The sequence below is a fragment of the Plasmodium yoelii genome, assembly GCF_900002385.2.
Source record: "Plasmodium yoelii strain 17X genome assembly, chromosome: 10".
Lineage (NCBI taxonomy): Eukaryota > Apicomplexa > Aconoidasida > Haemosporida > Plasmodiidae > Plasmodium > Plasmodium yoelii.
This window is the reverse complement of record NC_036182.2, coordinates 1962734-1990522: the sequence shown is the minus strand read 5'-3', so window position 1 is coordinate 1990522 and position 27789 is coordinate 1962734. Positions and strand designations below refer to the sequence as shown.

Genomic DNA, 27789 nt, shown 5'->3' with positions numbered 1-27789 from the left:
ATGATCAGTTTCTTCTTTATTTTTTTAGCTTTTCTCTTAAATGTTGTTTTTGAGATCGTTTCCGAAATCCAAATAACGAATACTAATATAAAATGTTAATAAAATATGTTTTTTGATAACCTTTGCATATATTTAATGAAAATAATTTTTAAATTCCTTATTATTTACCTTATAAGAAACTCCCAATAAAATTGATGCTGCAACAAATATAATTCCAATTGTAATTAGTATATTTTTTGTTACTGAACTTCGTGGACAAGCTACAAGTGGTAAGCTATTTCCACACCTAAAAGTTTTATAATTACTTTCAAATTCTTTATAATCTTTTGATAAACTAGACAATAGTTTATAATAAGAACTTCCTTTATTAATATCTAAAGCATTTTTAAGTTTTTCATATTTTTCAAACAATTCTCCAGCACTTTCTAAACATGTCTTGCATTGGTAGTTGTCTATATCAACTTCACTATACATGTTACATAATGATTTAAATGCATCATAAAAATTAGATATATCTTTAATATCAATATCCATCGATCTTATTTTTTTTTCTATAGCACCCTTATTAATATTATTATCACTATCACTATCACCATCTATATGCTTAATATAGCAACTATTTGTTATTATATGTTCAGTAAGAAAATCGTTTAATATGATCGTTCCATTTTCTTTTTTTTGATTTAGTTTATAACTTAACCATAAAATAGCGTATTCAACAAGTTTATCACTATCTATATATTCCTCACCAATCATATTTAGTAACATTATAAAACCATAGATAATATTTTCTTCATCATTACAACATTCACTATCAGCGAAAAACGTATTTAATAAATTCCTAAGATTATTTTGTCCCGGGTTGTTCGAATCATCATCAAAATACTTATCGATCGTATTAATTGATTCACACTACGAATATATTTTACGAATTAAACAAAAAATGTATTAACATAAATGGTACTATAATTAAAATTAATATAATTTATAGTAATACAACATACGAATAATATAAGAAAAAGGATATATACCACTTTAGAATTCATTATAATGAAATTCTGTTATAATTTGGAGATTACGGGGGTGATATTATTTATATATGTTGTATTTACTTAATCTCTTTACGTAGCAGTTATCTTTCGTTAGACATATTATTCTTAATTTTAACTTCATATAAAATAATAATATAGTATTATTACTAAAATCATATTATATTTATTTTATGGCATTTAGCTAAATTACCTTAAATAGAAGGTTGCTTATACACTTTACCATATGTATATATGATGCATTTTATACAAAAAATACTATTCTTACTAACATTTGGTATAACTTTATTATAAAAATTAATATACTTTTATAATGAATTTAAAAAATACATACTTATACATATGCTTTAATATAGAACACAGACAACGTCCTAAAACTTAAATAATGCATAAATATATAAATTTAAGAAAGTTATTATTATTACAATCCTTAAAGTATATAAATAATTATTTAATAAGATATACTAAATACTTACATACTTGTTTCTTATAATATATAATACAGTCTTTTCTAAAATAACAGTTACAAAATAAGTTGTATTGTTCCATTTCTATGCAAAATACATAAATTCATATTGTTTTTAATGAATGTAGATAAATTAAAAAATAATTTTAATGCGTTAAATAACTTTATTTTTATTCCTACATATTCCAATTGAGAAGTATTCTCTATTGGATAATTTTATAATATATTTTACGCATAATTTCCACGGTTTAAAACGACAATTAGTACTGAACCCATATTTATAACCTTAAATAAGTCTTTAAGATCATATTGTTTTTAAAATCATAATTAGTATATATTAAATATTAACATATAAATAACTATTATGTAAATTTTAAAGTATAATGGAAAACTATGTTTGATTAGATTATTATTTTACCCTTTAATAGGAGAGAGATAAGATATATTAGCTCTTTAATATATATATTTATATAAATATTTGCTAAATATTATGCATAATTTTATCTTATATATTCTACTATTATAGTTAATGTATATCATTCAAATAATTTATTAAAAATTCTATATTTTATTAATTCTATTATACAGTAATGTTGTTTTGGATTATAAAATGATTATTCACTAAACACTAATGTGAATAATAAAATACCATTTAACATGAATTGAGTCTTTAACCCTTTCACCATTGATTCATATTTTTAGAATATTAAACCACATATCCCAAATTGAATCTTTAACATATATATAGCATTGATACCTTTATAATGTATTGTTATGTGTCTTTTCGATAAAATTAATATTTAATTATATGAAGTTTCCACAATAAAATAATGTTTAATATAAGTTATTCGTAGAGTATTTTATTATTTTATATGTATAGGCATATAATAATAACATTATTTTGTCATATTATTTATAATTATTAGAACAAAACATGAAATTTTATTAATATACTTATATTTTGTCTTAACTATTTTAAATGTAATATATTTATACCTGAAAATATAAAATTTAAAAACGAATAACGATTAATCTAATATTATACCTTTATAGTAAATAAATTAATGTATATAGAACGATTTCTATCAATATTAATTAAAACTTTAGCATAAAATTATATTATATATAATCGAAAGTTAAAAGGATAGTATACATATACCTATAATGTAATCTTTATTATTATCCATATTTTTATTGTATTATTAAAAATATTAGATGCATAAAATGCCTTTTATAGATAACGTTGTATTGTCGACTCCCGATCGATATCCCATGCATCTATATTTTATGAATATATATTATTTAAGTTCAGTTTGATAATATGATTTAAATTAAAACAAATATGATACAAATTATAAGTTTTACTAAATAAAATGTTTCATCAAATAAAAAAATATATTATGATATGCATAATTCAATATAACTATGGGTTAACAAGTCATATATAATAAATAATTATGATATAGCATAATATTAATTCATATATAGCCAATATCAATATTAAAACTTAATTATATATATTATAACATATGAAAAAATGTTATGTGGCTCTTTTTATATTAATCGTGGTACCCCTTTGGGTTGCATATTTAGGCACCATTTCGAGATTAAACATACGGAATGATATATATATTTAATTAATTTTCAAATTATACAAAACTAAATGCAATCTAATGTTTAACACTAACCCCAATATGGGTCCCACAACATAAAAACTATATAAAAATTATGATCAAAAATTACTTTGGAATAGACAGTTTGTTAACATACATAAATCATTATTACTATTCCTAAAATGGTCACTACTCTTCGAATCACATATTAAGGATCCATTTTCTTCTTTATTTTTTTATCTTTTCTCTTAAATGTTGTTTTTGAGATCGTTTCCGAAATCCAAATAACGAATACTAATATAAAATGTTAAGAAGCGTAATATTTTTTTGTTAACATTTGCATATATATAATGAAAATAATATATAAATATTATATTTTTTAATTCCTTATTATTTACCTTATAAAAAATTCCCAAGAATATTGGTATTGCAACAATTATCGATAAAACTGGAATTAATTTACTTACGACTGATGGGCTTGATGGTGTAACTTCAGAATTTTGTACATGGTTATGTGCAGAACTTCGTACACCATTTTTTTGTGTTTTTATCGGGGAAATTGATGGGATATCGTTACAATCAACTTCATTGTCTTTACAATAATTTTTAAAATTGTTATAATCATTTGATAATGTAGACAATATATGATAATAGGTGTTATCTTTAGTATTATTAGGATCGTTAAGTTTATCATATTTTTTAACAAATTCATTAGCATTTTCTAAATATTTCTTATTTTTTGTGTCATTTGCATTAAGTTCAGTATACATGCTACATAATAATTTAAATGCATCATAAAATTTAGACATATTTTCAATACTAATATTCAACAAATCCTTTTTTTTATTTATGATTTCGTTATAATTTGCACATCCCGTTATTTTTTTTAATGAATCACTACAATCTTTACCATCATTATCACACTTAATATAATGTGGATTATTTTCTATATGTTTATTGTAAAATTCACTTATATTCTTAAACTCCTCAAAATTTTTTATGCTTAGCATATTACTTAACCACATCATAATGTATTCAACAATATTGATATCTTGTTTTTTACTTTTCACAAAAAATTGCTCAAACAACCATAAACACCCAGCCTTTATTTTATCTAAATCAGTCTTACATTCTTTTTTGCCTCCTGAACCTCCATCAGGGCAATAATTCCTAATTTGCCCATTATCATGAAAATTGCGTTCTGTAGATTCGTTTAATTCATCGGGGAAATAGTTTCTCAATGTACTAAACCTCATACACTAAGAAAACATTTAAAAAAGTATAATAAAAATATATGTTAATGAAACTCTTGTAAAATCAAATTTAATGAATTTTATAGGTAATATAACATCAAAAAATATAAAGAAAGACAAATTTTATTAAAAAATGAATATACCAGGAGATAATCCATTGTAATTTTATTTTGTTTATAATGTGTAAATTATGTAACATCATATTGTTTTATATATTTTACGCTTAATAAATGACAAAATAATTGAACTTTAATATAAAATTATCTGTGGTTAAGCATGTTATTATCATTTTTAATAATAATTTAAAGATGATATGGAACAATATATAATTTATTGTAGTTAGATAATTACCTTATTTTGCAGGGTGTTTAATACATTTTTTACCATATATATGTAAATACAATTTTACATAAATGTTTATCCTTAATAACACTCATATGAGCATTATTATAAAAGTTAAAGTAACATTATAATGAATTAAAAACATATCATCTTATACATATGCTTTAATGTAGAACATAAACAACGTCATATCTTTTGTTTTAATAAGTGGCACCCAAAAAATAATATACTGAAAAAATCGAAACAATTAAGAAATCCATTATTACTATAGTCTTAAAAGTATATAAATAGTTATTTTTTAAAATATATTAAATACTATATATTTGTTTCTTATATTATATAATATAGATTTTTCTAAAATTATAGTATTTTCAAATTATGTTGCATGTTCCATTATCTTTGCAAATTACGTAAATTTATAATATTTGTAATTAATATAGATAAATTAATAATCCATTTTAATGAGTCCGATAACTTTATTTTTATTCCTATATACTTCAATTTAGAAGTATATCTTATTGGGCAATTTTATAAACTATTTTATGCATATTTTCCATTCCTTAAAACAAAAATTAGCACTGAACCCATATTTATAAGATTAAATAAGTCTTTAAATATAAATAGTTTTTAAAATAATACATAGTAAATATTAAATATTAATAAATAAATAACTCTGATGTAAATTTTAAAGTATAATATAAAAATATACGTGATTAGGTTATTATATTGTCCTTTAAGAGGAGAGAGATAAGATATATTTGCTATTTTAATATATACATTTAAATAAATATTTGCTAAATATTCTGTATTGTTCATTTTTTCCCTATATATTCTACTGCTATAGTTATCAATGTATATACAATCAAATAATTTATTAAAAATTCTATATTTTATTAATTTTATGACAAAACAATGATAATATGGAATAATAGAAAGACATTTAACGTTAATTAAGTCTATATCCTTTTCTCTATTTATCCAGTTTTTTAGGATATAAAATTACAAATCCCAAATTGGATCTTTAACAAATATATAAAAATTATCCCTTTATATGTATTATTATGTGTCTTTTCGATAAAATTCATATTAATATTTAATTATATGAAGTTCCCACATTAAAACAATATTCCAATATTAGTTATTGGTAGAGTATTTTATTAGATTATATGTATAGCCATATAATAATAACAATAATTTTATATATCATATTATTTATAATTATTAGAATAAAATATAACATTAAATTTTATTAATACACTTATATTTTATTTTTTTAATTATTTTAAAATATAATTTATTTATACCTCAAAGTTATAAAATTTAAAAATTTATAGTAATTAATATATTATTATACCTTATGATAAATAAATTAAAACATTTATAGCTAGTTCTGTTAATATTAATTAATTTTAATACGAATGCAAAGGAAATACAAAAAGAGAATAGTAACTACAATTAAAACTTAAAAAATATTGTATATAATTCAATTTTTATGTATTACAAAAAATGATAGAAGCATAATAATATTTTATAGATTATGTTACATTGTCGATTCTCGATCGATATTTATAAATCTATATTTTATGTTTATCTATTATTACAGTTCAGTTGGATAATATGATTTAAATTAAAATAAATATGATACAAGTTATAAGTTTTACTAAATAAAATTTTCATAAAATAAAGAAACATTATTAAATGCATAATTCAATATAGTTCTGGGTTATCAAGGCTTATATAATAGGCAATTATGATAAAGCATAATGGGACTTCATATATAATCAATATATATATTAATATATGCAATATAGACATTTTATTTTAATCATATTAAATCGGCATAAACACACAATTGTATATATTATACTTTATGGGAAATTTGGTATTGATCCCTTTCATGTAGATTATTCCCCTTTTTGTTGCATATTTTGACTTTTTAACTTCATCTTTTGATTAAACATACGGAATGATACATATATTAAATTAGTGTTTAAATTATAAAAAATTATATACAATATGATGCTTAGCCCTAACCCGAATGTGGGGTCCACAACATAAAAACTATATAAAAATTATTCACATATTTTGATCACAAATTATTTTTAAATAAATAGATTCTTAGATATATCAACCATTATTACTATTCCTGAAATAGTCACTCTCTTCGAATCATATATTAATGATTTATTCTCTTCTTTATATTTTTTATTTTTTCTCTTAATTTTTGTTTTTGAAATCGTTTCCGAAATCCAAATAATGAATACTAATATAAAATTTTAATAAGCGTATGATTTATTTGTTAACGTTTGCATATATTTAATGCAAATAGTTTTTAAATTCCTTATTATTTACCTTATAAGAAATTCCTAAAAGAAATGCTATTGCACCAAATATCGATAAAACTATAAATAATTTGTTTCCTATCGTCGAACTTGATGATGCAACCTCAAATGTTTGTGCAGAAGTTACTTCAGAACTTTGGACACATTTTTCTATCGTTGGAAGGGGTGAAGATTTGCAACTTTGAACATTACTATATTTCTTTTTAAAATTATCATAATCAGTTGATAAAGTACACAATAGTTGATTATATGAATCGTTTCCAGTAATACTAGAATCTTTATTAAGTTTTTTATATTTTTTATCAAATTCATCAGCATATTTCAAATATTTGTTGCAATCTGGACTTTTATCATCAAATTCAATATACAACATACATAATGTATTAAATGCATCATAAAATTTAGATATAATTTTGATATCCATATTCATCAATTTTTTTTTATCTATTAAATCCTTATAACTATTATACCCCGTAACATCATTTATAGTATTTTTGTATTTATCATTATTTATATATGTATTATAAAAATGGTTTAGAGCACTGATGTGGCTTTCATTATTTTCCTTTAGGTTTAACATATGACTTAACCATATCATAATGTAATAAACAACATTGATGTTATTATGATAATTGAACACAGAAGAATTCTTAAAAAATGCATCAAACAAATATAAACATCCAGCATTAACTTTTTCGAGCTCATGTTCACACTTATTACCACTACAATACCCATTTAAATTATTTTCAATAATAAGTTGATAGTTTCCATCTTTGTTCAATTGATCGGAAATCGAGTTCCTTATAGCAAAGAAATTTCTACACTAAGAAAACATTTAAAAAAATATAATATAAATATTTTTTAATGAAACTCTTATAAAATAAAGTTTAATGATATATATAATACAATATCAAAAAATGTAAAGGAAATTATTATTATTAAAAAATGCATATACCACTTTCTCATTCATTATAATGGAAAATTATTTTTGATTTGTAAATTGAGTAAAATCATGCTATTTTATATACAATGCTCCCAATATGTGACGCAAATACTTTAACCCTATAAATAACAAATGTCTGTAGTTAAATATATTATAAGCTTTTTAATAAATAAATTAATATAGAATAATAAAATAATATTATTACTAAAGAAAAGTTGCATTTATGTTTATGATAATTAACTAAATTACCTTAAATAGAGGGCTGCTTAATACATTTTTGATTAAATATAGATATGATGCATTTTATACAAAAAATGCTATTCTTACTAACATATGTATAACTTTATTATAAAAATGGATATAATTTTATAAACAATTTAAAGTATGTTTGAACATAGAAAAGGTATATATTTATTTTTATGTTTTAATGATTGCCCTTCTAAAACTTAATACTGTATAAATTTAAAAAATAAAAAATTATATTATTACTATAATCCTTAAAAGTATGTAAATAGTAATTTTTTTAAGTATATTAAATATTTATATAATTGTTTCTAATATTATATAGCTTTTATTTTTATAAAATTATAACATTTACAAAATATGTTGCATTGTTCCCTTTTTTAATTGCATATACATAATTTTAATATTATTTTATTTAATATAGATAACTTTACAATCTATGTTAATGAGTCCAATAACTTTATTTTTATTCTTATATAATTAAATTTAGAAATATACATTATTAGATAATTTTATAATATATTTTGCACATCTTTCTCACGGTTTAAAACGAGAATTAGCACTGGTCCCGTATTTATAAGCTTAAATAAGTCTTTAAATGTATATTGTTTTAAAATAATACTTAGTAAATATTAAACATATAAATAACTATTGATGCAAATTATAAAGTATAATATAAAACTATGCGTAATTAAATTGTTGTATTTACATTTTAGATAGGAGAGATAAGGGAATTATACTTTTTTAAGACAAGTATATAGCCATATTAAAATTACCTATTCTATATAGCTAATTATGTATTGTATTCCTTTAACATTAAAGCTTTCAATTCGTGTATACATTAAAAATACCTTAGAATTATTTTCTAAATATATAGTTTGCTTTTATATTTTATAATAAACTATATTAAGTTTTATTATGAAAAACTATAAAATTATTAATATTATTTTTCTTGGTAGTGTTAATTCTAATATTATAGCATTAAATCTTACTTAAATAAGTGTTATAATATTTCATTTGATCTTTTATACGAATATTATAATATTATCAAATGTTTAATAATATATATCAACGTATTCGAATCAAATGAATTAATTATTTTTTCGTATTAATAATTTATCTATTGTTATTACTATATCACTGTATATTACAACGGAATAATTAATACGCTTAATAAAAATCCTTTAAATCAATATACAATATTTCATAGTTTCATAGTTTTTAAATTAAGTATTTTATAACATATATTATTTAGCAATAACAATATAATTGTGAATTTTATATATATAATAACCTAATAGAAATGATATTAATTCAAATTAAATTAATTATTACATACTTTTTCTATATACTTTGCATTAATATATAATTGTATATATTTCCAAAATTAACATATTTCAGTATTATTTATTGGTATATCATTTTACTAGTTTATATGTATAAGTATATAATAATAACGCTAATTTTATATACCAAATTGTTTAAAGTATTATAACAAACTATAACATAAAATTTTATTATATACTTATATTTTATTTTTTAACTATTTAAAAATATAATTTATTTATACTTCAAAACAATAAAGTTTAAAAATTAATAGTGATTAATCTGTTATAATACCTTTATGATAAATAAATTAATGTATATAGAACTATCCCTATTATTTGAATTTAAAACTTTAGCATAAAATTATAATATATATAATCGAAAGATAAAAGGATAATATTCCTATATCTATAATGTAATTATTTATTAATATGTACATTTTTATTTTATTACTAAAAATGTTAGATACATATTAATATTTTATAGACAATGTTATATTGTCGAATCTCGATCGGTATTTTATGAATCTATATTTTATGGTTATCTATTATATATTAGTACTGTACTTATTAATCCCAAAAATACATATGTTAATCCGAATATATATTGTAATGTAGGCAATTGTTCCAAATGAATTATCATATAATGCTATTATTACAGTTCAGTTGGCGTAATATAATTTAAATTAAAAAAAATGATACAAATAATTTTTGCTAAATAAAATGTTTTATCAAACAAAGAAACATATTATGTTATGCATAATTCAATATAATTATGATTAACAAGCTTTATATAATAAATAATTATGATATATCATAATATGAATTAATATATGCAATATAGACATTTTTTTTAATCATATTAAATCGATATGAACACTAAATTATATATATTATAAATTATGAAAAAATGTTATACAACCCCGTTCATATTAGCTTATACCCCTCCTTGGTTGCATATTTGGGCTTTTGAATTTCATTTTGTGATTAAACATATGGGATGGTACATATATTTAATTAATGTTCAAATTATAAAAAATTAATACAATATAATATTTAATCCTAACCCGAATATGGGCTCCGCAAACATAACCCTGACCTACAACATAAAAACAATATAAAAACTATGATCAAAAATTACTTCGAAATAGACAGTTTCTTAAAATAAATCAATCGTCATATTCAGAATCATATATTAATGATTCATTCTCTTCTTTACATTTTTTAGCTTTTCTCTTAATTTTTGTTTTTGAAATCGTTTCCGAAATCCAAATAACGAATACTAATATAAAATGTTAAGAAGTGTATGATTTTTTGTTAATGTTTGCATATATATAATGAAAATATTTTTTAAATTCCTTATTATTTACCTTATAAGAAATTCCTAAAAAAATTGCTATTGCACCAAATATCGATAAAACTATAAATAATTTACTTACTAGTGATAATTCTGATAATGTAACCTCAGAAAATTCTCCAGAAAATTCTCCAGAAAATTCTTCATATCCTGTTACATTAGTTTTTTCAGAAGTTTCTTCAAAACAATTTTCAGGAATTTTTTCTGTTTCTATCGTTGGAAGGGGTGAAGATTTGCAACACTGAGTATCATTACATTTCTTTATTAAATTATCATAATCGGTTGATAAAGTACACAATACTTTTTTATATGAACTATCTTTAGTCTTATTATAATCCTCGTAAAGTTCTTCATATTGTTTAACAAATTTATCAGCTTTTTCCGAATAGTTTGTGCAATCTTCCTTATTTTCATCAAATTTAGTATACATTTCACATAACGATTTAAATGCTTTATAAAATTTAGGTACAATTTTACTATCCATATCCAACAAATACCATTTTTCACCTATAACATCCTTATAACTCTTATTAGTTAATTCATCTATTTTCTTGGTATACTTATCACAATCATATATGTATGCACTAGAAAAACACATTATAATGTTTGATTCTTCACTATATTTCAGGTTTATCATATAAATTAACCATATCAAAATGTAATCAACAATGTCGATGTTATTTTTTGCAAGAGAGGGATCCACACCACATTCCTTAATGAATTCATCCAACAAATATAAACATCCAGCACTTATTTTATCCAAATCATTTTGAGAAATATTATTATTATTACAAAAACTACTTGAAAAATCAACATGATCACAATAATTATTTAAAAAATTATTATCTTTAAATTGATACATTTTATTATCACCCAATTCATCGGAAATCGCGTTCCTTACATCCTGGAACTTTTTACACTAAAAAAACATTTAAAAAAGTATAATAAAAATACATGTTAATGAAACTCTTATAAAATAAAGTTTAATGATATTTATATATACTACAATATCAAAAAATATAAAGGAAAATATTATTATTAAAAAATAAATATACCATAGTTTTATTCATTTTGATGGGGGGTTATTTTTGATTTTTAAATTAAGTAGAATCATTCTCTTTTTATATCCATTGAACCAAATATGTGACGAATTACTTTAACCCAATATATAACAGCTGTCTGTAGTTAAATATATTATATGTTTTTCAATAATTAAAATAATATGGAATAGTAAAATAATGTTATTACTAAAGAAATGTTATATTTGTGTATATGCTAATTAGCTAAGTTACCTTAAATAGAGAGTTGCTTAATACAATTTTTATTAAATATATATGTAATGAATTTTATACAAAAAATACTATTCTTACTAACATCTGGTATATCTTTATTATAAAAATGAATATCCTTCTATAAAGAATTTAAAGGATTTTTGAACATAGAAAAGGAATATATTTATATCTTATGTTTTTATGATCCCTTCAAAAAATTAAATGCCGTATAAATCTAAAAAAATGCAAAATCCTATTATTACTATAATCCTTAAAAGTATATAAATAGTCATTTTTTTAAATATATTAAATATTTGCATACTTATTTCTAATACAATAAACCACAGTTTTATTAAAAATATAGTATTTTCAAATTAAGTTGCATTGTTTCCTTTCTATGCAATTATATAAATTTATATTGTTTTTAATGAATGTAGATAAATTCAAAATTCATTTTAATGCGTTAAATATCTTGATTTTTATTCCTACATATTCCAATTGAGAAGTATTATCTATTGGATAATTTTATAATATATTTTGCCATATTTTCCATTCTTTAAAACAATTTGCACTAAAGCCGTACTTATAAGCTTAAATAAGTCTTTGAATGCATGTTATTTTTAAAATAATGCTCAGTAAATATTAAACATATATACCTACTGATGATATTTTAAAGTATGATAGAAAACTATGTTTAATTAGGTTGTTATATTACCTTTAAGAGGAGAGAGATAAGATATATTGCTATTTTAATATATAAATTTAAATAAATATTTGCTAAATGTTTTACATAGTTCATTTTTATCTTATATATTATATTGTTATAGTTATCAATGTATATACATTCAAATAATTTATTAATTCTACAAAAAACAATAATAATATAATACGCATTAATATTGAATAATAAAATGATATTTAATATTAATTAAGTATTTAACAATTTTTTCATTAATCCATATTTTTAGAATATAAAACTACAAATTCCAAATTGAATAATTAACAAATATATAATGTATTATTATGCGTCTTTCGATAAAATTAATATTAATATTTAATTATATGAAGATTACATAACATAGCAATATTAATTATTGGTAGAGTATTTTATTATATGCATAGTCGTATTATAATAACGTATTCGATCTATCATATTATTTATAATTGTTAGAACAAAATATAATATTAAAATTTATTAATATTTTTATATTCAAATATATTAACTATTTTTAAATATAATTTATATATACCTCATATCTTTAAAATTTACAAATTAATAGTGATTAATCTAATGTTATACCTTTATGGGAAATAAATTAATGTAAATAAAACTATTTCTATAATTTGAATTTAAAATATTAGCATAAAATGATACTAAATACAATTGAAAATTAAAAGGATAGTATAGATATATTTATAATTTAATTTTTTATTAATGTACATGATTTTATTGATTATTAAAACTGTTAGATGCATAAAATGCCTTTTATAGATAACGTTGTATTGTCGATCCTCGATCGATATTCCATGCATCTATATTTTATGAATATCTATTATTACAGTTCAATTGGCGTAATATAATTTAAATAATAATAATAATGACAAATATTATAAGTTTTACTAAATAAAATCTTCATCAAATAAAGAAACATTATATGTATAATTCAATATAGATCTGGGTTATCAAGGTTTATATAATAGGAAATTATGGTATTCCATAATACTATTTCATATATAGTCAATATCTATATTTTATTTTGACCATATAAAATCGGCATGAACACTCAATTATATATATTATAACTTATAAAACATGTTACATAATTCATTACATATTAGCTTATCCCCATTTTGGGTTTAATATTTGGGCATCATCTCTTGATTAAGAATACGGGATGGTACATATATTAAATTAGTGTTTAAGTTATAAAAAATTAAATGCAATATAATACTTAGCCCTAACCCGAATATGGGTTCCACAACATAAAAACTATATAAAAATTATACAAAAATTACTTCCCAATAGACAACTTATTAACATATATTAATCATTATTAATATTCGAATCATATATTAATGAATCATTTTCTTCATTATATTTTTTATTTTTTCTCTTAAACATTGTTTTTGAGATCGTTTCCGAAATCCAAGTGACGAATACTAATATAAAAATTTTAAAAAATGTATAATTTATTTATATTCACAAATTAATCAGTGATGAATATATTGTTTAATTGATTTATTATTTACCTTATATTCAATTCCCAAGAAAATTGATACTGCAACAATCATAAATGCAATTGGAATTAGTGTCCTTTTTATTACGAATCTTCGTGAATATGTTGGAAGAGTTGGAAATTGATTACATTTATTTTTTAAATTACAATAATCATTTGATAATGTAGATAATAATTGATTATAGGGGCTGCCTTCACCATTATAATAATCTTCATTAAGTACATCATATGCTTCAGCAAATTTTTTAGCTTTTTCTAAATAATTATCGCAATTTGAGTTTTTTTCAAGCTTAATATACATGTCACATAATAATATAAATGCATCATAAAATTTAGACATATCATTAATATCAATACTCATCAAATTTTCTTTTTTATCTATAAGATCCTTATAACTAGTATAAGCAGCAACATCATCTATTTCCTGATTATACTTATTATCTGTATCATCATTATTTATATATGTTTCATAAAAAAGGTCTATAGTGCCGTTTTCATTAATTTTGTTAAGGTTTAACATATACCCTAACCATATCAAAATGTAATCAACAATATTAATCTTTCTTTTTGCAACAGAAGTAAACTGTTTAAAACCCGCAAAGAACTCATCAAACAAATATAAACATCCAGCATTAATTTTTCCGAAAGGATCATCACATGATCCATTACCACAATATTTTTTCAAATTTCCATCAATATTTGTAATATTTCCTACAATCAATTCATGGGATAACCATCCCCTTACATTCTTGAACCTTTCACACTAAGAAAGCAGTTAAAAACAATTAATAAAAACGATAATTATTAAAATAAAGTTTAATGATATTTATATGTAATACAATATAAAAAAATGTAAAGGAAACTATTATTATTAAAAAATGCATATACCACTTCTTTATCCATTGTGATGAAATTTCATTTTAGATTTGTAAGTTGAGTAAAATCATGCTGTTTTATATACGTTACCCACAATATGTGACAGGAATAATATAACCATATATATGACAATTGTCTGTAGTTAAATATATTATATGTTTTTCAATAATTAAATTAATATAGAATAATAAAATAATGTTATTACTAAAAAAAGGTTTTATTAGTGTTTATGCTAATTAGCTAAGTTACCTTAAATAGAGAGTTGCTTAATACAATTTTTATTAAATATATATGTAATGAATTTTATACAAAAAATGATATTCTTACTAACATCTGGTATATCTTTATTATAAAAATATATGTCCTTCTATAAAGAATTTAAAGTATGTTTGAACATAGAAAAGGAATATATTTATATCTTATATTTTGATGATTGTCCTTCAAAAAATTAAATGCTTTATAAATCTAAAAAAATAATAATTATATTATTACTATAATCCTTAAAGTACATAAATAGTCATTTTTTTAAATATATTAAATATTTACATACTTAGTTCTAATACAATAAACCACTGTTTTATTAAAATTATAGTATTTTCAAATTAAGTTATTTTACTTACATCTATATGCAAATTATATAAATTTATATTCTTTTTAATGAATGTATATAAATTCATAATTCATTTTAATGAGTTCTATAACTTTATTTTTATTCCTACATATTCCAATTTAGAAGTATTCTTTATTTAGTAATTTTATAATGTTTTCCATATTTTTCCACCGTTAAAGCGGAAATTAGCACTGAACCCGTATTTATAAGCTTAAATAAGTTTTTATATGTAGGTAGTTTTTAAAATAATACTTAGTAAATGTTAAATATATAACACATAAATAAGTATTGATGAAATTTAAGTGTAATAGAAAACTATGAGTTATTATATTGTCCTTTTAGATAGGAGAGATAAGGGATTTATGCTTTTTTAAGACAAGGATGTAGCCATAAAGATTTACCTATTCTACACAGTTTAATTATTTCTTATATTTTCTACTATTAAAGTTTTTAATTCATGTATAAATTAAAAATAACTTATAATTATTACTTTTATAAATATATAGTTTCCTTTTATATTTTATAATAAACTATATTTAGTTCTATAATGTAAAAGTATATAATTATTAATATTATTTTGCTTGGTATTGGTAGTCTAATGTTATCACATTAAAGCATACTTAAATAAATGTTATAATATTTCATTTGATCTTGTATACATACAATTTAATCTGATAACACCTTAATAATATATATAATGAATTTATATCCATATAGTGTATCAAATGGATTTAATGATTTTTCGTATTTAATACTTTATCTATTGTTATTACTATTGTTATTGTCACTGCTATGTAACTACATAGTACAACGGAACAATTAGTGCACTCAATAATAATCCTTTAAACCAATGTAGAATATTTCCGTATTTTGTTGTTTTAAATTAACTATTTTGGAACATATTATTTCGCAATAACAATATATTTAAATTATATATTTGTGAATTTGTATGTATATAATAACCTAATAAAAATATTATTTCAAATTAATTATTACATACTTTTGCTGTATACTTTGCATTAATATATAATTGTATATGTTTCCAAAATTTAACATTTTTCAATATTAGTAATTGGTATAATATTTTACTATATTAGAACAATAGCGATATTCTATATATCATATTATTTATAATTACTAGAACTATAACATTATATTTTATTAACATTCTTATATTTTTTCAATTTACTATTTATAACATATTTCCAATTTATATATACATCATATCATTAAAACTTACAAATTAATAGTGATTAATATGTTAGTATACCTCATGATAAATAAATTAATGTATATAATGCAACTTCTATTAATACGAAAGAATAGTAGCTACAATTAAAACTTAAAAAATATTGTATATATAGTTCGATTTTTATTTTATTATTAAAAATGTTAGATGCATAAAACGTCTTTTATAGATATCGTTGTGTTGTTGGACTTCGGTCGATATTTTATCACTACCTATTATATATTAGTGATCTGTTTAATTAATCTTAAAAACACACATATTAATATGAAGGTATATTATATTGTAGACAATTGTTACAAATGAATCATCTTATAATTCATACCCACCCTCACATATAATCCTATTATTACAACATATATTCCCGTAATATAATTTAAATCAAAATAACTTTTACTAAATAAAATTTTTCATCGAACAAACAAATCCATTGTATATTATAATCTCCATAATTCAATATACCCCCTCATTAACAAGTTTTATATAATAGACAATTGTCATATATAACCAATATTTATATATCTAATATATTATTTTAATCATTTTAAATCTATATATTATACTTTATCAAACAAATATTATCACCTATTTCATATTAATCACCTATTTCATATTAATCACCTATTTCATATTAACCACCTATTTCATATTAACCATCTATTTCATATTAATTACCTATTTCATATTAATCACCTATTTCATATTAATCACCTATTTCATATTAATTACCTATTTCATATTAACCATCTATTTCATATTAATCACCTATTTCATATTAACCACCTATTTCATATTAACCACCTATTTCATATTAATCACACTACCCCTTTTTTCGTTGTATATTTACACATCATCTCCAGATTAAACATACACAATCATAAATATATTTAATTATAAAAAAATTAATTATAAAAAATTTAATTATAAAAAATTTAATTATAAAAAATGTAATTACAATATCCCAGAACCACAAACAATCAATCATCAAACATCAATCACAAACATAACCTTGACCCATAAAAAATTAACACCCACTCATTAAGAATATTATAATTAAAAAACAAATTAATTACATTATATATTTCTTGACTTTACAACTTTATGTTTCATTATTTTATTTCATATTTTATTTCACGTTTTATTTCATATTTTACTTCATATTTTATTTGTATTTTTTTTAACTTTATACTTTGTTTTATTATTAAAAGGAAAATTATAATTTGTATTCATTTACAAAAAACATAGCCATCAATATTAATACCAATAAATAATTTTTATAAAATTAACAATTTTGCTAGAAAAGTGTTATTTAGTAAAATTTGTATTAAAAGTGATAAAAAATCACAAATGTGTAATTACCATAATATACATTTTATCATTATGAAGTAAAAAATGTTGTTATTATAGTAGTATTAGTAATATAGAGAATTAACTGCATTTCTCATACTAAATTAATTAATATAATATTACTATGATCTTTTATTTACTAATGTAAGTATATGTGTATTTCCATACGTAATGAACTGTTTTATAAATTTTAAGTTGAGTTTGATCAATTGTAAAAATATAAAATTTTTGTATTCATAATCCCATATATTAAACATATCATTTATATAATTAAAGTTATTTTTGATATTCATTATTTATGAAAGATTCTTTTATTGATGTCGTTTTGTGGTTGAATTATTTATATTAAAAATATATTAAACTTATGAATCTGATAAAAGAACACATTTATCGTTTAAATAATAGTTTTTATATTTTATTGGAGAAAATTATTTGCTTCAATTTTAATTACACATCCCCAATTTTCCGAGTTAATTTTTAATTAAAAAAAATACTAATATATATTTTAATATTTTGTATGTAAACTTCAAAAATGAATATATTTTTTGTTCAAATTGTTTTATTTCTTTTAATAATCTCCCTATGTGTGAATAAAAACACCCTTGCAACTGAGCTTATTCCAAAAAAAGATAAAAAACACAAATCAAACAAATTTACAAAACACAAACCAAAAAAAAATAAAAAATGTTATCCTACGTAAGAAAATACTACAATATATATTATATATTTCATTATGAAAATATTAAATGTGTACATCTTTGCAAAAATGTTATAAATACAATAACTTTATTTTTGTACACATTAAAAATATGTTCATTTTTAGCTATGATAATACAAAAGAAATATATCAAAAAAACAAGCACCTGTTATATATCGATACCGAAGAAACTATAAAAGCGTGCAAATTTATGAATGACGCTTTAAAACAGTTAGAACATCATGCTACAAGTAAAGGCTATACAATTTGTGGCGGAATTCCTTCTGAGAATAAAGTTTTTTATAAAAAAAAACATCGAGGTCATACAAAAATTCTAAAAGCTGAATATCTAATTTATGATCCGAATCAAGTATCAATTAACGAACAACATAAAAAGTTATAAACCAAATTGAAATTAAAAAATTATTATAATTTATATATTTCTCTTTGCTTCCATTAGTATAATGAACTATTAAACAAAATATGGAATCCCGATAGTGACCTATATTTAAATAATTCCGCTGTTAAAAGTATACAAAACATAAATAATTAGTCGAATTAACATATTATTGTTACTATTTATTCTCTCCCACATCTTCAAAATCATCATATTTTAATTATATCTATGCAATTTTATAATATCTATTTTAGAAAAAATTGTCCGTGTGTACAATCCAAATTTAGTAATGATACAACAACGTTGCAAAAAACACCCGTGGTCTCTTCGTAAATATTTTTATGCTTTAGCTGCAAAATTTAAAGTAAGCAAAACTTTCTTCTTCTATTTCGTTATAAATCGTAATTATCATATTATTCAAATACACTTTTATTAATTTTGTAGATATCAGAAAACAAAGCTATAGTTGTCATGGCTTCAGCAAATATAATTGATCACAACCGTAAAAATAAAAAATATTTTGAAAACAAAATGGTAAAAAGTGCAAATTTATTCCAAGCTGAAATTGATTCTGAAGATGATATTAGAAATGGAAAAATAAAAAAAGCGTTTGTTAACTTAATTGGATACATTGTTGAAAAAAGAAAGGACCATATTTATATCATCTATATCGAATCTATGACCAGTATACAGATTTTAATAATAATTTATTTCAACAATTGTTAAAAAAATATGGTTTTAAATAAGTGTAAATATTTATAATTTGCAACAAATTTAAACATTTTATATATTCATCCATTTATGTTTTTTTTCTTAGGTTGATGAACATGGTTCCATTTAATAAAAATGCATTGTCGAAAACCTTTAGATTATTTCTCACTTCATAAATAAACATATATTTTTCATCACCATAACACTAGAAGATTTATTTCCATGCATAATGTCCGCTTTAAATTACCGTCATAAAACATATTTTTCCGTTTTGAAAAAGTTTATATATTTTTTTTTGTCTTTTAATATTATAATGCATCTATATGTATTAATTTTTTGAATAATACAAATAAAACTGTTATTACTTATGAAGATCTTTTATTTAATACTTATCACCTTTTTTTGTTTACAAACATGGACATCATCTATAAACTAAAATTTGGGGGGATATCCCATATATTTAAACGATTATTTATTCCAAATACTATCATCACTTATTATTTATTTGTAAGTGATATTTGATCTTAATACCATTATTGTAATGAAATTAATGAAGTGATCAGATTATTCAATACAAATGTTACATTATGTGTAATATTTTTTTATATTGTTATTTAAACCATATAATACAAATATATTTTATACACATATATGTGAACATTATAATAAACCAACTAAAACATTCTTTGCTTTAAAAAAAATTCATATATATTCATAGAAAAAATAAAATATAACATAAATGTAGAATGAAAATAAGCAGTTTCGTTAAATAAAAATATTCATAACATGACCATTTTATGATATATATAATTCAATATAACCCTAAACCTTTAAAACAATTCCTTAAACTAATAAATATTATAAAAATATTCAAATTAAATACAATATAATACTTAATCCTAATTCACAACATAAAAACTATATAAAAATTATGCAAAGCCATACAAAAATGTAATAAATATACATATATAACTTTATATTTAATTGGTTATATTATTCAATTATTCTTATAAACCCCAAAATTATGGTCAAAAATTACTTCCAAATAGCCAGTTTCTTAAATATATCAATCATTGTTACTATTCCTGAAATACTCAATACTCTTCGAATCATATATTAATGATCCATTCTCTTCTTTATATTTTTTAGCTGTTCTCTTAAATATTGTTTTTTAGCTCTTTTCCGTAATACAAATAACGAACACTAATATAGAATGTTAAGAAGTGTACAATTTTTTTGTTAACGTTTCCATATATTTAATGAAAATAATTTTTAAATTTCTTATTATTTACCTTAAAAAAAATTCCCAAAAAGATTGATATTACACTGAATATTAATAAAGCTAGAATTAATTTTTTTACTATCGAGAAGCTTGGTGTATCATCACAAATATTTCCAGAACTTTTCATAACAATTTCTTCTGTTTCTGTCGATGTAAGGGATGGAATATTGTTACAATAATCGCTATCAGCACAAGAACTTTTAAAATTATTATAATCATTTGATAATGTAGACAATACTTGACAATAGGCTTCATCTTTAGTATTATCAGAATCGTCATTAAGTTCTTTATATTTTTCAACAAATTTTTTGGCACAATTTAAATATTCTTTATTATTTTTGTTTGCATAAAATTTAGTATACATGTTACATAATAATTTAAATGCATCATAAAATTTAGACATATTTTTAATATTAATATTCAATAATCCCTTTCTTGCATCTATGATTTTCTTATAATTTGGATATCCTGTATTACTATTTAATGACGTACTACAATCTTGATCACCTTGTTTACAATTAGTATAATGCGTATTATTTTCTATACATTTTTTGTAAAAATCATTTAGATTCTTGATTTCGTCATACGTCTTTTGATTTAGTTTATAACTTAACCATATGATAATATATCCGACATTATTGATATTACTATTACTACTTTTCACAAACAATTGCTCAAACAACCATAAACATCCAGCCTTAATTTTATCGAAATCAGTCTTACATTCTGTTCCCCCTGAACCTTGATTAGGACAATAATTCTTAGCATTCCCTAATTCATGAATATCATTACTTGTAGATGTTTTTAATTCATCGGGTATATAGTTTCTCAATTTATCAAACTGTTCACACTAAGAAAACATTTAAAAAAGTATAATAAAAATATATGCTAATGAAATTTATAGATTATATAATATCGACAAATACAAGCAAATTTTATTAAAAAATGCAGATACCAGGGTTTTATCCATTGCAATTTTATTTTGTTTATAATATGTAGATTATGTAATATCATATTTTATATATTTTATGCTTAATAAATGACAAAATAATCTAAATTTAATATAAAATTGTCTGTGGTTAAACAAATTCTTATCATTTTTAATGTTAATTTAAAGATAATATGGAACAATATATAATTTATTGTAGTTAGATAATTGCCTTATTTTTGGGGGTGTTTAATACATTTTTTACAATATGTGTATAGATACAATTTTACATAAATTGTTATCCTTAATAACACTCATATGAGCATTATTATAAAAATTAAAGCAACAATGTAACGAATTAAACATACATCTCTTATACACATTCTTTAATATGGAAAATAAACAACGCCATATCTTTTGTTTTAATATACTGCAAAAATCGAAACAATTAAGAAACCCATTATTACTATAATCCTTAAAGTATATAAATAGTTATTTTTTTAAATATATTAAATACGTATATACTTGTTTCTAATACTATATACCATGTTTTATTAAAATTATAGTATTTTCAAAATAAATTGCATATACTTAAATTTATATTGTTTTATTTAATATATATTCATTCCAATTATAGTTAACATTTTCAATAACTTATTTTTATTCTTACACATTCCGTTTTAGAAATATACTTTATTGGGTAATTTTATAATATATTTTGTCATCCTTTCCTTAAAACAAATATTAGCACTGATCCCATATTTATAAGCTTAAATAAGCCTTTGAATGCATATTATTTTTAAAATAATGCTTAGTAAATATTAAACATATATACCTACTGATGATATTTTAAAGTATAATATAAAACTATGTTTAATTAGGTTCTTATATTGCACTTTAATAGGAGAGAGATAAGATATATTTTCTCTTTCAATATATAAATTTATATAAATATTCTTTAAATGCTCTACATTGTTCATTTTTATCTTATATATTATACTGTTATAGTTAATGTATATCGTTCAAATAATTTATTAAAAATTCCATATTTTATGAATTCTATGGTAAAACAACGACAATATAATATGCGTTAATATGGAATAATAAAATGATATTTAACATAATTGAGTCTTTAACAGTTTCTTTATTTATCTATTTTTTTTGAATATAAAACCACATATTCAAAATTGGACCTTTAACAAAAACATAACATTAATACCATTATAATGTATTATTATTTGCCTTCTCTATAAAATTAATACTAATGTTTAATTATATGAAGGTTTCACAATATAACAATATTTCAATATTAGTTATTGAATAATATTTTACCAGTTTATATGTATAGGTATATAATATTACGTTATTCTATTTATCATATTATTTATAATTATTAAAACAAAATATGATAAAAAATTTATTAATATACATATATTTTATTTTTTAACTATTTTAAAATATAATTTATTTATACCTCAAAACTATAAAGTTCAAAATTAATAGTGATTAATCTAATATTATACCTTTATAGTAAATAAATTAATGTATATATTAATATCTCTATTATTTGAATTTAAAACCTTATCATAAAATGAAACTATATATAATCGAAAATTAAAAGGATAGTATACATATATCTATAATTTAATTTTTTACTAATATGCATATTTTTATTGATTATTAAAAATGTTAGATACATAAAATGTCTTTTATAGATATCGTTGTGTTGTCGATTCTCGATCGACATTTTATGAATATATATTATTATAGTTCAGTTGGATAAAATGATTTGAATCAAAATAAATATGATACAAATCATAAGTTTTACTAAATAAAATTTTCATAAAATAAAGAAATATATTATGATATGCATAATTCCATATAACTTGGGGTTATCAAGGCTTATATAATAGGCAATTATGATAAAGCATAATATAAATTCATATATAATCAATATCTATATTAATATATGCAATATAGACATTTTATTTTAATCATATTAAATCGGTATAAACACACAATTGTATATATTATACTTTATGGGAAATATGGTATGTGACCTCTTTCATATTATATTATTCCCCTTTTGGTTGCATATTTTGACTTTTTAACTTCATCTTCTGATTAAACATACGAAATTATACATATATTAAATTAGTGTTTAAATTATAAAAAATTAAATAAAGATGTAATATTTGGCCCTAACCCGAATATGGGTTCCATAAACACAATCCTGACCCACAACATAAAAACTATATAAAAATTACTTCCCAATAGACAGTTTGTTAACATATATGAATCATTATTACTATTCGTGAAATAATCACTACTCTTCGTATCATATATTAATTATTTATTTTCTTCTTTATATTTTTTATTTTTTCTCTTATTTGTTGTTTTTTAAATCGTTTCCGAAATCCAAATAGCGAATACTAATATAAAATTTTAATAAAGTATGATTTTTTGTTAACATTTCGTATATTTAATGAAAATATTATTTAAAAACGCTATATTTTTTAATTCCTTATTATTTACCTTATAAGAAATTCCCAAAAGAAATCCTATTGCACCAAATATCGATAAAACTGTAAATAATCTGGTTGTTATCGACGAACTTGATGGTGTATCTTCAGATGATAGTGCAGAAATGTCTGTTGCTATCTCTGAAAGAGATAGAATATTACCAGATTTACCTTCTTTACATTTCTCTTTTAATTTATTATAATCAGTTGATAAAGCAGATAATATTTTACTATAGGAACTATCATTAGTAATACTAGAATCTTCATTAAGTTCTTTATATTTTTTAAAAAATTCATTATCATCATCCAAATATTTCTTGCATTTTTTATTATCTCCATTAAATTCATAATACATGTTACATAATGATTTAAATGGAACATAAAATTTAGACATATTATTAATATCAATATTCACAATTTTGTTATCGTCTAAAAGTTCCTTATAATTATTATACTCAGTAAAACCCACTATAGAATTTGTATACTTTTGATTATTTTTTATATCTGTATTATAAAAATATTTTAGACTGTCGTTTGATTGATTTTCCTTTAGGTTTAACATATAACTTAACCATATCATAATGTAATCAAAAATATCGTTTTTATTTTTTGCATTATTCTTAAACAAACCAGAAGGCCCAAAGAATTGATTAAGCAAATAAAATAATCCAGCACTAATTTTTTCGAAATCACTGTCACAACTATAACTATCACAATAACCATCTAAGAAATTTTTATCTTTAAATTCATATTTTCCTTCTTTCAATTTATCGGGGAAAAACTCCCATATACTCATAAACTTTTCACACTAAGAAAACATTTAAAAACAAATATTAGAAATGTATATTATTGAACATTTTATTAAAATAAAGTTTAATGATATTTATATGTAATACAATATCAAAAATGCATATACCACTTCTTTATTCATTATAATGGAATTTTATTTTTGATTTGCGAATTGAGTAAAATCATGATGTTTTATATATACTGCTCCCAACATGTGACGCAAATACTTTAACCCTATAAATAACAGCTGTCTGTAGTTAAATATATTATATGTTTTTTAATAATTAAATTAACATAGGATAATAAAATAGTAGTATTACTAAAATCATATTATACTTATTTTATGACAATTAGCTAAATTACCTTAAATAGAGGGATGCTTAATACAGTTTTGGTTAAATATAAATATGATGCATTTTATACAAAAAATTACTATTATTAATAAAATATGGAATAACTTTATTATAAAAATGAATATACTTTTATAATTAATTTAAAGTATATTTGAACATATAAAAGGAATATATTTATATCTTATGTTTTAATGATTTGAATTCTAAAACTTAAATACTGTATAAATATAAAAAATTAAAAATAATATTATTACTATAATCCTTAAAAGTATATAATAGTCGCTTTTTAAAATATATTAAATTTTTATATACTTGTTTCTTATAATATATAATATGGTTTTTTCTAAAATTATAGTATTTTCAAATTAAGTTACATGCTTCACATTTTATGCAAATTATATAAATTTAATATTACTTTTAATTAATATATATACATTCACAATTCATTCTAATGAGACTTATAACATTATTTTTATTTCTATATACTTCAATTTATAAATAGTCCGTATTAAATAATTATAGAATATATTTCGCGTATTATTTCCATAGTTTAAAACACCAATTAGTACTGAACCAGTACTTATGCTATTTATATGCTTAAATAAGTATTTGATTGTAAATAGCTTTTGAAATAATACATAGTAAATATTAAACATATAACAAATAAATAAGTATTGATGTAAATTTTAAAGTATAATAGAAAACTATATGTATTAGGTTGGTATATTGCACTTTGAGAGGAGAGAGATAAGATATCTTTGTTCTTTTAATATATAAATTTAGATAAACATTCGCTAATTGTTCTGTATAGTTAATTTTATCTTATATATTTTATTGTTATAGTTATCAATGTATATACATTCAAATAGTTTATTAAAAGATCTATATTATATTAATTTTATGATAAAACAATGCTATTTGTAATTAAAGATTATTTATTAAACAATGATAATATAATACGTGTTAATATTGAATAATAAAAAGATATTTATCGTTGAGTCTTTATACTTTTTTTTATTTATCCAATTTTTTATAATATAAAACTATAAATCCCCAATTGGATCTTTAACAAAATATATAACATTGATACCTTTATAATGTATTACTATTTGTCTTTTCGATATTAATATTTAATTATATGAAGGTTTAACAATAAAATAATATTTCAATATTAGTTATTAGTATAGTATTTATTAGATTATGTGTATAGGCATATAATAATAGCGATATTATATCTATCAAATTATTTACAATTATTATAACAAACTATAACATTATATTTTATTAATATACTTATATTTTATTTTTTAAATCTTTTGAAATATAATTTATTTATACCTCAAAACTATAAAGTTTAAAAATTAATAATGATCAATCTAATATTATACCTTTATAATAAATAAATTAATGTATATATATCTATTTCTATTAATATTAATTAAAACTTTAACATAAAATGATACTATATATAATCAAAAATTAAAAGGATAGCATACATATATCTATAATTAATTTTTTTATTAATATGGATATTTTTATTGATTATTAAAAATGTTAGATGCATAAAATGCCTTTTATAGATAACGTTGT

The 27789-nt window shown here is 20.3% G+C and overlaps 8 protein-coding genes across 8 annotated transcripts; 1 reads left to right on the top strand and 7 right to left on the bottom strand.

Annotated features, from left to right (window-relative positions):
* Positions 1–16: 16 nt before the first annotated feature.
* PY17X_1049601 (PIR protein) lies at positions 17–1046 on the bottom strand (the record flags this gene model as incomplete). The annotated part of the gene is made up of 3 exons (XM_022956038.2): positions 17–82; positions 169–912; positions 1032–1046. The coding sequence occupies 3 exons, from the start codon at positions 1044–1046 to the stop codon at positions 17–19; spliced, it is 825 nt and encodes a 274-aa protein (XP_022810938.2).
* A 2310-nt stretch (positions 1047–3356) lies between these two features.
* On the bottom strand, positions 3357–4539 carry PY17X_1049501 (PIR protein; the record flags this gene model as incomplete). The annotated part of the gene is made up of 3 exons (XM_034637579.1): positions 3357–3422; positions 3527–4387; positions 4525–4539. The coding sequence occupies 3 exons, from the start codon at positions 4537–4539 to the stop codon at positions 3357–3359; spliced, it is 942 nt and encodes a 313-aa protein (XP_034493528.1).
* Positions 4540–6899: 2360 nt separating this feature from the next.
* On the bottom strand, positions 6900–8035 carry PY17X_1049401 (PIR protein; the record flags this gene model as incomplete). The annotated part of the gene is made up of 3 exons (XM_034637578.1): positions 6900–6986; positions 7076–7888; positions 8021–8035. The coding sequence occupies 3 exons, from the start codon at positions 8033–8035 to the stop codon at positions 6900–6902; spliced, it is 915 nt and encodes a 304-aa protein (XP_034493527.1).
* Positions 8036–10771: 2736 nt separating this feature from the next.
* On the bottom strand, positions 10772–12003 carry PY17X_1049301 (PIR protein; the record flags this gene model as incomplete). Its single annotated transcript, XM_034637577.1, has 3 exons — positions 10772–10858; positions 10947–11852; positions 11989–12003. The coding sequence occupies 3 exons, from the start codon at positions 12001–12003 to the stop codon at positions 10772–10774; spliced, it is 1008 nt and encodes a 335-aa protein (XP_034493526.1).
* Positions 12004–14277: 2274 nt separating this feature from the next.
* PY17X_1049201 (PIR protein) lies at positions 14278–15344 on the bottom strand (the record flags this gene model as incomplete). The annotated part of the gene is made up of 3 exons (XM_034637576.1): positions 14278–14364; positions 14455–15204; positions 15330–15344. 3 exons carry the CDS (start codon positions 15342–15344, stop codon positions 14278–14280), a joined length of 852 nt encoding a protein of 283 aa, XP_034493525.1.
* A 3708-nt stretch (positions 15345–19052) lies between these two features.
* On the top strand, positions 19053–20455 carry PY17X_1049101 (fam-a protein; the record flags this gene model as incomplete). Its single annotated transcript, XM_034637575.1, has 6 exons — positions 19053–19216; positions 19344–19587; positions 19678–19747; positions 19869–19978; positions 20059–20247; positions 20432–20455. 6 exons carry the CDS (start codon positions 19053–19055, stop codon positions 20453–20455), a joined length of 801 nt encoding a protein of 266 aa, XP_034493524.1.
* A 986-nt stretch (positions 20456–21441) lies between these two features.
* Positions 21442–22577, bottom strand: PY17X_1049001 (PIR protein; the record flags this gene model as incomplete). Its single annotated transcript, XM_034637574.1, has 3 exons — positions 21442–21528; positions 21618–22457; positions 22563–22577. 3 exons carry the CDS (start codon positions 22575–22577, stop codon positions 21442–21444), a joined length of 942 nt encoding a protein of 313 aa, XP_034493523.1.
* A 2303-nt stretch (positions 22578–24880) lies between these two features.
* PY17X_1048901 (PIR protein) lies at positions 24881–25988 on the bottom strand (the record flags this gene model as incomplete). The annotated part of the gene is made up of 3 exons (XM_034637573.1): positions 24881–24967; positions 25071–25865; positions 25974–25988. The coding sequence occupies 3 exons, from the start codon at positions 25986–25988 to the stop codon at positions 24881–24883; spliced, it is 897 nt and encodes a 298-aa protein (XP_034493522.1).
* Between the last annotated feature and the right edge of the window lie 1801 nt (positions 25989–27789).